At 39.2% G+C, this 16,432-nt stretch overlaps 2 protein-coding genes across 2 annotated transcripts; both read right to left on the bottom strand.

Annotated features, from left to right (window-relative positions):
* Positions 1–728: 728 nt before the first annotated feature.
* LOC123514643 (venom protease-like) lies at positions 729–7,862 on the bottom strand. The gene is made up of 9 exons (XM_045272630.1): positions 7,714–7,862; positions 5,320–5,499; positions 4,423–4,473; positions 4,126–4,331; positions 3,937–4,040; positions 3,673–3,841; positions 2,565–2,664; positions 2,254–2,423; positions 729–1,000 (listed from the first exon to the last, which is right to left on the bottom strand). Exons 1-9 carry the CDS (start codon positions 7,796–7,798, stop codon positions 827–829), a joined length of 1,239 nt encoding a protein of 412 aa, XP_045128565.1. The 5' UTR covers positions 7,799–7,862; the 3' UTR covers positions 729–826.
* A 1,767-nt stretch (positions 7,863–9,629) lies between these two features.
* LOC123514642 (venom protease-like) lies at positions 9,630–16,048 on the bottom strand. Its single transcript, XM_045272629.1, has 9 exons — positions 15,903–16,048; positions 13,671–13,826; positions 13,470–13,544; positions 12,976–13,136; positions 12,582–12,685; positions 11,833–12,001; positions 10,295–10,394; positions 10,000–10,169; positions 9,630–9,862 (listed from the first exon to the last, which is right to left on the bottom strand). The coding sequence occupies exons 1-9, from the start codon at positions 15,958–15,960 to the stop codon at positions 9,689–9,691; spliced, it is 1,167 nt and encodes a 388-aa protein (XP_045128564.1). The 5' UTR covers positions 15,961–16,048; the 3' UTR covers positions 9,630–9,688.
* Between the last annotated feature and the right edge of the window lie 384 nt (positions 16,049–16,432).

The following is a 16,432-nucleotide window of genomic DNA, read 5'->3' as shown; positions in this document are numbered from 1 at the left end:
CTTTTCGTCTCATCAACTCCCTTCTTCTGACAACCTGTCTTCAGCCTCTTTCTTACTGCCAAATTTTGCATCCCTTTCTATCTTTTATCGCTATTTTCATGATAACTGTTCTACTGATCTTGCTAACCGTATGCCTCCCCTCTTCCTGTGGCCTCGCTGCACAAGTCTTTCTCCTTCCTCTCATTCCTATTCTGTCCAACTCTCTGACGCAAGAGTTAACCAGTACTCTCATTCATTCATCCCTTTCACTGGTAAACTCTGGAACTCCCTCCCTCCATCTGTATATCCTACTTCCTATGACTCGTCTTCTTTTAAGAGGTAGGTATCGAGGCATTTGCTCCCTAATTTTGGCTGACGCTTTTCCTCTTTGTAGAGAGAGAGCCAGCACTCAAGTTGACCTTTTTTTTTACCCTTTTTTTTTTTTGGCCCTTGGCTGGCCCTCTTCCCTACATAAAAAAAAAAAAAATATATATATATATATATATATATATATATATATATATATATATATATATATATATATAGAGAACAATTGAAATATCAGTATCAATATCTTAATGAGTGACCTTGCGCCTTGGTTTTTTCCTGCTCTTTGTTTAATTTTTTTTTTTTCTAACTAAGTTGTTACACGTTATGCAAAACTTAAAATCATATTATGAACTGAAGCTTCCTTAGCAATGGTCTTCCTGCAAAGTAGAGGCTCACTATAGAAAAAGAAAATATCTAACTGGAGTCTTTATCTTTTTTAATATCACTCAATTTAATTTATGATTCATTTACAACCATCTCCTGGATGTCTCGCGTTCATGATTCTCTCAGATAATCCTCATAAGGAAGTGAACGCTATCTCTTTTATCCAGGTGAGGTAGGGCTTGTGGCGTATGTTTACGTACAATCCTGGGTAATCCTTGTGGCCACAGCCGTATCCTCGTGACACGATTCCCGCCAGCACGAAACGTCCTTGGGCGTCTTGAGTCACGAGGGGTCCACCAGAGTCACCCTGAGGAAGGAACATTATAAGAATTAAATTGGTAGCCACGGTAAAGAAGAAGTCAGGTTATTTCACTCCATAACACGTTTCACAAACAGGTATTCATGTGGAAGATTGATGTCGTGAGTCTTGAATGCCATAATGTCATGATATTAATTAAAAGAAACCAACTGGCACATGTGTCTGCTGAAGCATATGGAGCTAGTGATTGTCTTATGATTGAAAAATGAAGTAAATCTACTGTCAGTAACAGTATATGTGATGGAGAACATTTCTCACTACCTTATAAATCATTTCCGGAAGAGAATTGTTGTAAGGTATTTTTGGAAATATGCCAGAAATGCGATGTGGTTAAAGATCTTTGAAAACACGCCTGAGAGAAGTTTGATCATTTTTGAAGTTAATCAAAGAGGATATTTCACAAAGTTAACGGTGAGTTATGTCAGGCATGATAAGAAAGTAATATAACATTACCAGTTAAACAACTAAGCAAACTTTTTCACGTAAAACTTCGAATAAGAAAAACAAGCTAGATTTAGTGGTAGGAATGATATTCTAGAATTTAAAACAATATTTCAAACTGTTGAATCATAGTAGTGATGTCCAACATAGTGGAGACACACAAACTACCGGCCGACAAATTAGTTATCAGTATTAGATGACAACGATATGCTCATGGTGTACACTCTAGGAGTCTAGATGGTAATGAAAGAAAGAAATGAGAGGGAGGAGATGGAAAAGTGGTCAGTATTCGGATGTAGGCACGAAACATGAAAAAAAATGAAGAATTACTATAAAAGAACAACTGACCAAAGCTACCAGCAAAGAAGGTAAATATTAATTGTTGCATATATAACATTCTCTAACAGTTGAAGTTAAGTGAAAGTGACTTTTCTTTCTTTTCTTCCATCTTTATGCTGTGTTGCACCTTGCCGGGTAACAAAGATTTCTTGCTGCTCCAAAAATATTGGAGTTGTGACATATTTATGTTTGAGTTGATGTGGTGAGACCATTAACAGTCAAGCACATATTCTATGCAACGCTTGAAAAGAGTGAACTTTGTCTTACCACCTCGTGCTTATGTATGACACTTTCTTTAGAGTTTGATCATTTCATCAGTTGTTTTAATTTTTCGTCTCTCTTCTTGACTAAAACATGCCTCCCTTACTGAAATTTGCTATGAACTATGATATTGCAGTACCAAATGTTTTACCCAACAGTCACAACAACCTCTTGAGTGGTCAGTCTGGTGGCAAGGTTACCTGGCAAGCGTCTCGTCCTCCATTAGGATCTCCAGCACACAGTGTCTCCTGTCCGATGCCCTTAGGCCAGGTGTTTGCATATTGGAGCAAATTAGAGTAGCTGCGGTCACACTGGACCGATGGAAACACTGTCATGTTGATTTCCTGCAAGTAGGAGGTTGGTATTCCTTCTGAAAGAATTCATTACGTCTGTTAGTAAAATTATGTTTCTGTTGATGTGAATCTCATGAAGCATTGTTCTACAATTTCTATTGAAACAGTGAGTATTATTTTAATAGAAATTGTAGATGAGATTGTTAGTTTTAACGTACGAAATTCAGTATCGCCATAGCCAGTGAGTGTAGCTGGGTGTCCTGTGATATCCACCTCGCTCTCCGCTGCCCATGGGAGACACACAGGGCTGATGAACTCCTGAGGACACACACAGAAACTTTGTTATAACTATGGAAACAAGTTCCAATCGATATTCCAACATTTGTTTAATCGCATATTTCGCAAAATGTGTTCCCAATGGTTAATAGTTATTCTCCATAGATATGACACCTACATGAAGCACAGGAACATGAACTAGTATGAATGTAATTGCCTATCATTCTTGTATTTTAACTCTCTCTCTCTCTCTCTCTCTCTCTCTCTCTCTCTCTCTCTCTCTCTCTCTCTCTCTCTCTCTCTCTCTCTCTCTCTCTCTCTCTCTCACACACACACACACACACACACACACACACACACACACACACGGTAGCTCAGTGGTTAGAGCGCTGGCTTCACAAGCCAGAGGAGCGGGGTTCGATTCCCCGGCCGGGTGGAGATATTTGGGTGTGTCTCCTTTCACAGGTAGCCCCTGTTCACCTAGCAGTGAGTAGGTACGGGATGTAAATCGAGGAGTTATGACCTTGTTGTCCCGGTGTGTGGTGTGTGCCTGATCTCAGGCCTATCCGAAGATCGGAAATAATGAGCTCTGAGCTCATTCCGTAGGGTAACGTCTGGCTGTCTCGTCAGAGACTGCAGCAGATCAAACAGTGAAACACACACACACACACACACACACACACACACACACACACCGGGTAGTGTAGTGGTTAGCACGCTCGGCACACAACCGAGAGGGTCCGGGTTCTAGTCCTGGGAAGCGACGAAGCAAATGAGGAAGCCTCTTAATGTGTGGCCCCTATTCACCTAGCAGTAAATAGGTACGGGATGTAACTCAAGGGGTTGTGGCCTCGCTTTCCCGGTGTGTGGAGTGTGTTGTGGTCTCAGTCCTACCCGAAGATCGGTCTATGAGCTCTGAACTCTTTCCGTAGGGGCTCTCTCTCTCTCTCTCTCTCTCTCTCTCTCTCTCTCTCTCTCTCTCTCTCTCACACACACACACACACACACACACACACACACACACACACACACACACACACACACACACACCTGTATATGCACCCTCGAAGACAATTTAAGCAAGGCCAGGTCATGGTATGCCTCCGGATAAGCATACCCAGGATAATTAACTGTCTCTACTACGTCAAAGTCTTGGTGAAGTGCCCCGTCGTTGTCGTCTTTATAGTTATGTTCACCAAGACGAACAGTCTCAGCCTTCCTGAAAATTGAAGATGGAGATTTTTTTTTCAATGTTTTACTTATTTGTCAATTCATTATTTGTTTACTTCTTTCTGTTTATGCTATTAAACTCACTTGTATAAGAAGCAGTGTAGGGCAGAGAGAACCCACTGTTCGTTGATCAGCACCCCCCCACAGAACCAATTTATGCCGTGACCGTTCCGCTCACCAACCAGGGCCTGTAAATGCAATGCGGACATGATGTCTGTAATTGATATAGTGATACTGAGTCTAAGCATGGACAAAATATGTCTCTTTACTTACCATCCAAGGCCACGCGTTTTTCTCTGCCATCTCACCCCCTACGCCTCCAACCTCGTATTCCGTCACAATCTCTGTACCATTTTCCAGTATTGTCTTCTCAGTGTAACTTTTAATGGGATCGTAATCTTCAAGTTCGACATAAATTTTCTTCTCACCCACGTAGCTGAATGATAACGTCAACATATTTCTTGCATTTCTTCCACATTCTGTAAATAAATTTTCCATAACATAATGAAACATGATCCTTTAATTCTTTATCTTATAAGATAGCGACAGTTGTTTTACATTATCCCTTACCGAAAGTTACTGCAGGAGGAGCTACGTCAGTGATTGGCAGGGAACTGTGAACTGTAAAAGAGAGTGTTTGTTAGCGTAACCTTTTCCCCATGAATCACTCATGTCAAGTGATACATTATAAAGCTGTTTCTAAAGAAGAGGCCGTATGACCAGACCAAAATCAAGACCGGGTTTTCGTACAAGTAACTATTAAAGTCGGTCTAATCAATTATTTATTCATAATAACCAGCTAGACCATACACGACAGAGAACGAAAGATCAGTCTTAACAGTGTATTCTATTCTTGCGCTTTACGTTTTTCTTTGGTATCAAAACTTTTCAGTCTACACTGGTGTTCCGCTCTACGGGCTTCCAAAGAAATAATGACATTAGGTAAATTACTCACTGATTCCAAGAAGCGAGCGCCATAGGGTTTGAATCCATGATGCTGCATTTAAATAGAGATTTTCTTCTGAAGGCCCACAATGATAAACCTTTATCGACACTTCGGTGATACACCGTAAAGCCGTAACATCAGTTATGGTCTGCCTATACACTCAGTGAGAAGATCCTTACCCGTAGCAAGAACTCACAGAATCCCTAATGTGTGATACTTTTTGTCATCACATCAGCTATGACTACATGATCTGTTATGGTTTGTGCTGAACGCTGGATAAACGCTTTACTCATAAGGATTTATGTTACGCATATGACGTTGATATCCTGATATAGATAAGTAGCCGCCCTATGAATATACGATTTTATCAGCATGCGATCACTTATCTATAATTGATATAAAAATCTCATATATGTACTGTGTATACGTCAATGGAGCTTTGATTTTTGCTCCTGTGAATATTATATTTATATTGTGGTTTGTTCATTTATATTTTTTTTTATTTATCACGTAATACTCACTTTGTATTTTGTCACAACAGACGAGGAAAGCAGAATCTTTGATGCCACATCTGGGAGGCTGCTCCTGGCGGAGGAAGTTTCCACATGACCGGGAACATGTGCCTGTTCTGCCGGAGTCAATAGGACACTCATCCCCTTCAGTGTGGTCCAGCTGGCCGGGATATATAATGGCGCTGGCCTCTGTAACAAAAAGTATTTTTAACTATTCATAACTCATTCACTGCCAAAAGGCAATGCTTATTGCAAGTTGTTGAATCGTGAGGAGGTCTGATGGAAACTTTTGACTCATTAGCAAGAAAAAGAAAGTTACATTTCACTTTTCTTACTTGTCACTTCATACTTGTGTGAAATGAGTTTTATTAGGCATTGATGAAAGTTGGACCTAATAATTTTCAGTGTAAATGATGATTTATTCATGTTATATTTCTCTTATGCATATGTCGTTTTAATGAGTTTTCTTCAGTTGGAACAATTGGTAACTTTATCATGCTGATGTAGAGTCATCTTACGCGGCTATCTTTTTCTTACATTATACATATATTGACAATACGTCTTGAGCTGCGATGTAGTGCCCGTAGGAATGCAGGATTTTCAGCCCACTAAGTTTTGTTTATATGGTTTGTTCCCGTGGGATTTGTCTAATGAGATGTAATTATCATGGATTGGCAGTAGTATTTCTGGAGTGTGTCACTAGACGGGAATCAGTAACATGTTTTTGTCATTTGTTTGTCATGTATATCTACCATCTTCAAAAGATACAGAGCTCTCTCTCTCTCTCTCTCTCTCTCTCTCTCTCTCTCTCTCTCTCTCTCTCTCTCTCTCTCTCTCTCTCTCTCTCTCTCTGTATCTTTTGAAGATGGCAGATATACTTGACAAACAAAGGACAAAAACAAACATGTTACTGATTCCCGTCTAGTGACACTCCAGAGCGCTCTCTCTCTCTCTCTCTCTCTCTCTCTCTCTCTCTCTCTCTCTCTCTCTCTCTCTCTCTCTCTCTCTCTCTCTCTCTCTGTGTGTGTGTGTGTGTGTGTGTGTGTGTGTGTGTGTGTGTGTGTGTGTGTGTGTGTGTGAAAGAAACAATGAAGGAGTGAGAGAAAAAGATGTAAGGAATTTACCTCACCAGACCAACTTTTAACCAAGGGATCGTTTTAGATTTTCTCATATATATATATATATATATATATATATATATATATATATATATATATATATATATATATATATATATATATATATATATATATATATATGATGAAGGAATCGCAGGTATACTTTATTTTTCTAACGTTTCGCCTACAAGGCTTCTTCTCTGAAGAAGAAATAAAGTACTGCTGCGATTCCTGAGTTTCCTACACCAACTCATATATATATATATATATATATATATATATATATATATATATATATATATATATATATATATATATATATACACCGTTTGTGAAATTGTCCATTTCATGAAATGGCAACCCAATTCATGAAATGAACCTAACCTAACCTAACCTAACCATTTCATGAAATGGCCACTCCATTGCACATTTCATGAATTGGGTTAGGTTAGGTTAGGTTAGGTTCATTTCATGAATTGGGTTTGCCCATTTCATGAAATGGGCAATTTCACAAACGGTGTATATATATATATATATATATATATATATATATATATATATATATATATATATATATATATATATATATATATATATATATATATATATATATAGTGAAGACATTGCCGACTACCACGTGATGGCCTGCTGCCATCAAATCATTGTTCTATAGAACAATGATTTCAGAAACATCTTGTCTGGTTTACAAAGAAACGTAATCTGAGTTCTCCTTCTTTTCAGATTCCATATTTTAGTGGTATTCAAACTTAAGCTCATTTCTAACATGTGAAGCTTCCTTGCCACTTTCGGCCCTTCCTATACTCCACCTTCTCCAAGCCTGATTTCTGAAGGAAGTTTTTTTTTTTTTTTCATTTGTCACATGTCTTGCTCATGATGGATCAGAAGGCTGGGAAAATATTACTTGGTCAGACGTTTCCGTTTATGTCAAGCGACACTCCTGTGAAGATATAGTGCAAGTGTCTGAATTTCCAACACCTGAGCTGTGTTCAGTTAGCATAGCTTGTCATTTTTCTTCTGCTGATTTGCGGATGATATTAAAAATAAAAATGAGAGAGAGAGAGAGAGAGAGAGAGAGAGAGAGAGAGTACGAGGCTAATATTTTAAGTAACTTGGAATGTAACTCCGTGGCTTGAAATAATCACTGGACGGTCGATAGACAAATCAAAGTTTATATTGATTATTAATAATGTTACTGTCGAGATCTGTGGCACCAAGACCTTACTCAGGCATACACAGGTAGCGGTGATCTAGATCTGGGACTCACCTGCGGCAATAAACAAGGCAAGTAGTAACAGCAACGTAGTACGCTCCATCCTCCTTACTCGCCTCCTCACAACTGGAATGTCCATAGCAGTTTTCAATTCGTCTTTTTCTTGGCATCTAACTTACGTTGCCCTTTCTGATTATTTTTGTATATTTTTTTGCGATTGTCCTGCGTGTAAATTTATGATATACCTGTGAAAAGGAATAGTATTAAAGATCATACGTCTTATATCGTACACGAAACTAAATCAAAGGAACACATTAACACTAAATATACATCAATAAGCAATTGGAGAATTTGTAGGCATGAGTACTCACGCCATCACGAGACAATGAAATCCCAACCATCCCAACCATCAAAATATAGAGGTTTTTTTTCATTCTCTTATCTTGAGTGATAACGATAGTAGGTGGGAAAAAAAGGATTTTACTTCAGCACTCCTTTCCCACTCCCACTCAAGTTAAGCTTCCCTTACGCTTTTCCCTGCGTTGTGCCTCAAGGTCGTGTTTCTTGCGCAAACATTATTCTGCGCAATTTCAGGGATTGCGTCATCTTTCAGCTACACACATTTTGAAAACTTATTTATATGAAAGTATTTCCTTCTAAATGACAAACCATATGATGTTTTTGCTGACTCTTGTGCACATTTATTTTACAAAACATTAGGTCGTGAACGCAAATACTCGTAGTGCAGTTCAGTCTATTCTTCCCAGGCACAAAGTGACAATCATGCTCACAGTTCCAAAAACACAATTCTTCTTTCTAGCCTTTCCCTATTCACCCTTTCTCTTCTCCTCCAGGAGAAAGGAGTAAAACAAATAGATGCAGTCAATCAAAGGGTTGTTATGTCACTCTGGTATGAAGTTATCCTTCCTTCTGACAGGAACGCCCTTTCGTATATCCAATTATGTGCATTATGTTTGTTCCAAAATATGGAGGAACTAAGCGTTTCCACGCATTATATTGATACGAAATGTTAGTAATGTATGAAATACGTTTTCGTATTCCACCTGATATCCTCTACAATCTTTTGATGGTTAAAGCTGCTTATTGATTAGGAGTGACAGAAAGACAAGCAAACAAAAAAAAAAGTAGCAGACACAGATAAATTGATATTGCCTCTTATGATCAAAATAAAGCTAGGAAACTGTCTGTTTGTTTGTTGGTCCACAGATTATCTCGAAAACGGTTTTATCATTTCCATGGAGACTCCTGTTTTACATATCGCAGGAAATAACAAACCCCATGATAATCAGAGGCGAACATGAAAACAGTAACAGTTTTTCATGAAGAAGACACTAGTGCTGGACTGAATAACGGTAATGCTAAAGACTGTAACATCTTTTATTACATGTTTCTCGCAACACAGCATCATCTTAAAGAAGTCAAACTGCTGGATTTTTTTTTTTTTTTTTTTTTTTATGTAGGTAGGGAGTCACCTCATGCACACCTTTCTTGTTTCTGTTTGATGCAAAACTGTTCCATTTAATTTTCATTCGGTAAAAATTGGAAACATAAAGAAAGATTTATATTTATTATAATTTATTTTGTGTTTTTTCATATATATCAATATAAAAGTATACTTTTGTATTCAGCCTTTCTTGTTTTCATTTGGAAGTGCTGAACTTAGGGGGATCTCACCTCATTTATCTTGAAAACATGATCCTCTTTAAGATATGTTACCTCATTTCCTAGCCTACTCTTTCCATACTACCTCTCTAGTCTACAATCAATGTTTTTATTGTATCATTACCTTCAACCTTTTACTTAATTCGACAATATCATTTAAAAAGAATAAGATATATATATATATATATATATATATATATATATATATATATATATATATATATATATATATATATATATATATATATATATATATATATATATATATATATATATATATATATATATATATATATATAATATTTAAAAAATTTTAAAAACTGAAGAAAAAGTGTGGCAGTGGGGCTCAGGGACTGCTGAATGCAACCTCCTTGATCCAGGCGAGGTAAGCCGGGTGGCGGATATTGGCATACAATCCTGGGTAGTCTTCATGGCCACAGCCATACCCCCGTGACACGATGCCCGCTAACACGAAGCGTTCATTGGCGTCTTCAGACACCAGAGGTCCGCCAGAGTCACCCTAAGGAAAAAGTAATGTAACATGAGAACCTTAGCTTTTATAGGAAATCAGAACCAAGACTGAGCAGCCACAGCAGCTAAAGAGACTTTGTTAACACTATTCAGTTACTTTTGATGTCATACAGGTGACACCATTACCTGACAAGCGTCCCGCCCTCCTGCAGGATCTCCGGCGCACAAAGTCTCCTGGCCGATGCCTTGTGGCCAAGTGTCTGCATAATGGGGCAGACTGGAGTAACTGCGGTCACATTGGGCAGATGGGAACATCACCAGGTCAACCTCTTGTAGAACAGAACTGGGAAATCCACCTATTAAAGGAACGTTACACCATGTTTTCGGATTTCTAAAAACTTACTCTTACACAAGTAAGAAAATATTGTAAAAATACTTAATCACAAAGTCAATGTATTTTCATATTCACGAGTATACATACCGAATGATGTGTCGCCCCAACCAGTGAGTGTTGCCATCTCGCCAGTAATGTTCTTTTCACTCTCCGTCCCCCAAGGAAGACACACAGGCCTAATGGACCTCTAGTAAAGCAAATCACGCATTTGTAGATAGTGGCAAGATACTATAGTAATATTATCATATGATACTAAACGATGGCAGCGCAGTAAGCTAAGACGATTTATTCCTTCTCCCATTGAAATATGTTTGAGATATCTATACGAAAAATTTTCAAGTAAATTTCGTTAGAATGCTTGTGAACTTGTTTTGTACAATGTAAGTTTAAGAAAAATCCTGCGGTACATCTATTCAAGACAAAGGGAAAGACAAAAAAAAATGTTCATAAGCTTCCTGTTTACAGAAGGTAGTAATGTGTTCGAAAGTAGTATCAGTGCGATGTTTGATTCAAATGAAGCGAAAGAGCAAACACAACTCGGGAGAGGTATTCGATAACTAACCAATTTTTATGATTAATTAAGTATTAGAAAAATACACCAAATAAAGTAAATCACTTTGTACGGCTTTCATAAACCATAACTAGATTATGTGACTCGAAAGAAGACTAATTTTTTTTAAAGTTATAGAAACACATACATAAATAAGACTACTTCAGATCACTTTGCATGTACACAAAGAAAAGTAAATATTGATATGAATTTAATCAATCAATCAATCAATCATGCGTGGCATAGGCCGGGGTGCGCGTCGCCTCGCCTACCCTATGATACGAATTCAGTAACGATGATATTCAAGAATGACATTCTAGATCACAAATGTGAAGAGAGTGATATAGTTGGAAGTGTCACAGATACATTTATTTGAAGCACAGCACTAGTTTAGATTAGAGACATTTATTATTGATGTCCGTGTATCTATTTGTGCATTCATGTCGGGGGAACTAGGAATAAATAGGAAGGTCTAAGGATTTCATCCAATATGGAAATACCCGTTGTATCTTTAGACGCAGAATAGTCAATAACCTCTGCAAAAATAGATAAATAAATAAATAAATAAATAAATTCATCATTTATGTTTATCGAGACAGAGCAAGGCTGAGCTACCTAGCGTGGAGAAGAATTTCTAGACTGAGGTCTCGTCTCCACAAAATCCACCGACACGTTTTCTGTGAATACTGTTAACTGAACAGCGCAGTCTCTATTGCTTTCCCTTGTCTTTCATGTAACATTGCTGCTCACGGATTCATTCTAAATAACAAAAAATAAAGAAAATGTATATAACAATAGGAAGGTGGACCTTTGATAAATAAAGCAGCAATATTAAACGTGATCTTTCACCATCTAGTTTTTATGCATTACAACAATTATAAAATGAATACTGCAGCCTTGAGCATTTTGCCAAAGTTAATAATATTTTGGATAGAGAGAGAGAGAGAGAGAGAGAGAGAGAGAGAGAAGAAACAGGTAGAGTGGAAAAGGTGGTGAAGGAAGAATAGAAACAGTGAACCAGCAGCACCAAACGATGCATACTGTATCTAATTATTTTCAACTGGTGAGGCCTGACCTGTATTGTGACCTTGGTCTCGAGCTTGAGGAGGGCCAGGTCATGGTAGCCTGTACCGTGCTTGAAGTCAGGGTAAAGCACTACATCGGCCACATTGACGTCCTGGTGATTGGCCCCATCTCCATTGTCGTTGTAATCGTGTTCACCAAAGCGCACCACATCGGCCGTGCTGAAAAAATTAAATTTTGCTTACTTTCTCTCTCTCTCTCTCTCTCTCTCTCTCTCTCTCTCTCTCTCTCTCTCTCTCTCTCTCTCTCTCTCGTGTGTGTGTGTGTGTATGTATACTTGTGTGTGTGTGTGTGTGTGTGTGTGTGTGTGTGTGTGTGTGTGTAATTCACCACGGCTGTCTGCTGGTCACCCAGCCAGTCTTCCCCATTACGGGGCGAGCTCAGAGCTCATAAACCGATCTTCGGGTAGGACTGAGACCACAACACACTCCACACACCGGGAAAGCGAGGCCACAACCCCTCGAGTTCCATCCGGTACCTATTTACTGCTAGGTGAACGGGGGCCACACATTAAGAGGCTTGCCCATTTGCCTCGCTGCGCCGGGACTCGAACCCGGCCCTCTCGATTGTGAGTCGAGCGTGCTAACCACTACACTACGCGGTGTGTGTGTGTGTGTGTGTGTGTGTGTGTGTGTGTGTGTGTGTGTGTGTGTGTGTGTGTGTGTGTGTGTGTGTATGTGTCCGTGCGTGAGTGCATTTTTTCTGTTTTTCGCACTTCAGAACCCAACCCAGCCCACTCACAAGTCGAAGAAACAATGGAGAGCTGACAGGACCCACTGATCGTTGATCAACACTCCGCCACAGAACCAAGTGTTTCTATCGGCACTGCGCTTTCCGAGTAGAGCCTGAGTGAAGAGAAAGAAAAGAGATGAAAGATAATGTCCATCAAGAAAAAGGAAAGAAAAATAAGAGAAAGTGTACATAAAAAAAGTGGGAGATAAGGAAGGAGATGATATATTTAAAGGAAAAGGAAGAGGAAGAAAAGAGTATGCAACACAGAAAACTAATGAAAAAAAAAACTATGTGCATCAAGAAAGAAAGCCGAGAAAGGGAAGGGAAAGTAAGCATGAAAGAATGTTTCAGGGATATGAAATATTGGTGAATGAATATTTCCCACTCACACTTCCGTGCTTACCATCCAGGGCCAGGCGTCGACCTTGGAATTTCTACCACCGACCACAAAACGTTTACTTCTTGCCACATCACCGGTGAGGAGGGAGTGACTGCTTGACCTCCGGCGCCGACGGAAAGAAGCCTCAGGTATTCTAACGTTACGTGGTCTACTGATGCCGCACTCTGATACGAAAAAAAATCATGTTTTTTAATTAAGGAATAGCAGTGTAGCATCATCAACAACGCCCATTACTTATTTCCAGAGATTACTTTTGCTTTAATTAAAAGAAAAAAAATAGACATTGGCCAATTGAGAAACAGACAACTAAGTTCCGGTGACTAAATTTAACAGTGATATAATGATAACTGAAAATTACCACGACCTATTGGACAAGTCTTGCAGTACACCAAGGTTTTCTCTTCGTAACAAACCTATCAAGAAGATACCAGGGCAGCATCGGAACAACAAGAGATGAGAGGCAGATATCTGGCAAGCTTGACGCCAAATATACGTACCAAAGCTGATCGGGGGAGACGAGATGTCGAAGCTGGCGGGGGAAGGAGTGACATTCGTATTCTGGGGAGTAACACCTGAAAGGAAAAAAAAATCAAATTGATGATATGCCGTGTGTGTGTGTGTGTGTGTGTGTGTGTGTGTGTGTGTGTGTGTGTGTGTGTGTGTGTGTGTGTGTGTGTGGAACAGGCAATCTGACTTACCTCCCGTAGAGGGACAGCACACAATAGGAACTACACTCTCGAAGCCACAGATGACCGGTTTCTGGGTACGGAACGTGTCATGTAGGCTGGGGCACTGCTGGAGATTTGTGCACGTGCCGGACTCTCCGGAATCCGTTGAGCATGAGTCACCAACCTCTGGCAAGGAAACAAAGATGATCTCAACGGTGCCTTCTCTTCAAGGGTAAAGTGCATTGTTCTGGCCATCTTAGAATTGTGGTAAGGAACTGGTGGTTGGTGAAGGAAACAGGCTGTGGAGAATGATCATCATAATTTGTGTAAGGAGTAAAACTTGTGAATTTTGAAATGACGAGAAAGACGAAGAAAATTGAATTCATAAAAGAAACTAAAGTTAAATTTCTTTGATGATATTAGTCACTTTCATTCTGAGAAATGTGCATCCTGTTTTCTTTGTTTCTCTTTCATCCCTCTGCACCACAGCCAACAAACAAGCCATTTTTCCACCACAACATAATATAGGAAGAGACTGGAAAGAATGTAGAAGTGATAACTAGTAATGTCCTTTGGTTTTTGCTCTAACTTCTTTGTTTTAACCTGTCTCCAAGTTGCCACCTCTGCCATCACTCGTGTGTGTGTGTGTGTGTGTGTGTGTGTGTGTGTGTGTGTGTGTGTGTGTGTGTGTGTGTGTGCGTGCGTGCGTGCGTGCGTGCGTGTGTGTGTGTGTGTGTGTGTGTGTGTGTGTGTGTGTTTGTTTGTTTGTTTGTTTGTGTGTGACGCATGAACAAGTTAACTTTGATGATTAACAAGTGTCAGATTAACTATTGCACCGAGTAAATGAAAATAAAGTAAAGGAAATAATAAGTTAAATGTGGCAGAAGTGTGTGAAAGTTACTGCCTCTCTTGTCAGCTGGATTGTAGGTGTAATACTTGCAACTTCATGATGAGAGATGACAAGGGGTGTTCATCGCCTGTTCATAACTTTGCAGGTTGAATGTCTAGAGAACAATAACGTTGAAATTCACTAACATCACATGAAAAGAAAACAATGGTAATGTTACAAGACTACGCAATGGAAAGTTTATGTAGTTTAAGATTATTTCACAAAAAACTCTCTCTCTCTCTCTCTCTCTCTCTCTCTCTCTCTCTCTCTCTCTCTCTCTCTCTCTCTCTCACACACACACACACACACACACACACACACACACACACACACACACACACACACACACACACAAAATACTAACAATAGTCAAAACACTCAGCTTTAGAACACTGTATTTGTGCTTAATTTTAAGTATGTAATATTAGGATATTTCTCCCTGTAAGATGTATATTTTGAGCTCCCGAGTTGCTTCTGTTTAAGTAAACCGTTTATTATTATTATTATTATTATTATTATTATTATTATTATTATTATTATTATTATTATTACACACACACACACACACACACACACACACACACACACACACAACCTGGTAGCGCAGTATAAGGAGGATCCAGGTCAGGTAGAAATCGTTGGGGATATCTTTCGCCCAGCAGTGGTTAGGCACGGTAATTTTTTACAATAACATGAAGAGCTCACTTCTGGGTGACATTCTTTTTTTTATGTCCATCGTACGTGGTGGTGCGTCACCTCCCACCATTGACATAGCAATGAGTTTAACCTTAAAATATGTTAATAAATAACAATTTGCGATGGGTATGTATGGGTTCAAATTAATCAGAAGAAGGTCTTTAAGATGAGAAGGGTAACGAAAACCAACCTGCTGTTTATGTTAAAGTAAAACAATACCGTTAGGTACCTGGTGCATGTCGGAATTTGTGACACGCTACCAGGCAGGAGAGACAAACTCTGAATAGAAAAATACATACGGGTGGCCTGACCATCCTGGGCCTTTAGTTTACTATGTTCATCTGGTGCCATCTGGTACTCATTGTATCGAATTGTAAGATACTTCCATAGAGCTGGGTGTATACTGCTTAAAGGTTGGGTGTATACCTAAGATGCATGTTTGCTAGTTTATCAGAAGTGGATTTTCAATTGTAAGGCTCCAATATGAATAAAAAACAAAATATTATTGTATTACACACACAGCTAACTACACAACAAACTTCCACGCTTCTCCATGTTACGTCTCGTAAGTTCAGTTGTTGTTTATGGAGCATTACTGGAGGTGTTCCTTGAGTTTGACCCACCTTAACCTGCTGTCCTTCCAAAACGTTTGCAAGTGGAGTGGTGCATTAACTTACCCTGGCCGAGTATCAAGGCTGGAGCGGCCGCCAGTAAAACGAGAAAGACCGTCTTCATTCTCCTGCTGTTCCTTTCCTTGTGAACTGTGGTGTGATGACCGACTGCGCATGCCTCGTTTCCAGTTTTACCTGAGGCAGGTTTCCATTTTCTTTTCCTATTTTCTTTTCATTTTTTTCATTATTGAGCACTGCTGACATTAGTTTATTTTGTAACAGAGCGTGTAAGTAAAGTAAAGAGAAAAATATTTCTTTCTATCTATACTTAATCGTTATTAATTCAGTCACTTAATAGTAAGTATAGCTTTCGTGTCTCACTGACGTTTGTTATGACGAGGTTCCGGTGAACACCGCCCCGAGCCATTGTGTTACCCGGGGAAACCCTTGTGGAGGAAGAGTAGGAATGGCGTGATGGGGGTGGTGGGGGAGAAGAGGATAATGTCAGATTGTCGTTTCATGGTTACTAGACCGTGCATGGGTGGATGTTAGTAAAGGAGTTGGCAAGATATTCAAAGTGGATGATGGGTGAGATA

Source organism: Portunus trituberculatus, chromosome 38 (assembly GCF_017591435.1).
Source record: "Portunus trituberculatus isolate SZX2019 chromosome 38, ASM1759143v1, whole genome shotgun sequence".
NCBI lineage: Eukaryota > Metazoa > Arthropoda > Malacostraca > Decapoda > Portunidae > Portunus > Portunus trituberculatus.
The sequence above is the reverse complement of the archived record's forward strand: the minus strand, read 5'-3'. Positions and strand labels throughout refer to the sequence as shown.

Bases quoted from the DNA above. Each gene is read 5' to 3' on its own strand.
- LOC123514643 (XM_045272630.1), bottom strand. From the start codon at position 7,798: ATGGACATTCCAGTTGTGAGGAGGCGAGTAAGGAGGATGGAGCGTACT. The intron at 5,500-7,713 runs GTGAGTCCCAGA...TTTTTGTTACAG, and splicing joins TGCCTTGTTTATTGCCGCAG to AGGCCAGCGCCATTATATAT. The intron at 3,842-3,936 runs GTGAGTTTAATA...TTCAATTTTCAG, and splicing joins CTACACTGCTTCTTATACAA to GAAGGCTGAGACTGTTCGTC.
- LOC123514642 (XM_045272629.1), bottom strand. From the start codon at position 15,960: ATGAAGACGGTCTTTCTCGTTTTACTGGCGGCCGCTCCAGCCTTGATA. The intron at 10,395-11,832 runs GTCAGGCCTCAC...TTGCTTTACTAG, and splicing joins AGACCAAGGTCACAATACAG to AGGTCCATTAGGCCTGTGTG. The intron at 10,170-10,294 runs GTATGTATACTC...TTCCTTTAATAG, and splicing joins TTGGGGCGACACATCATTCG to GTGGATTTCCCAGTTCTGTT.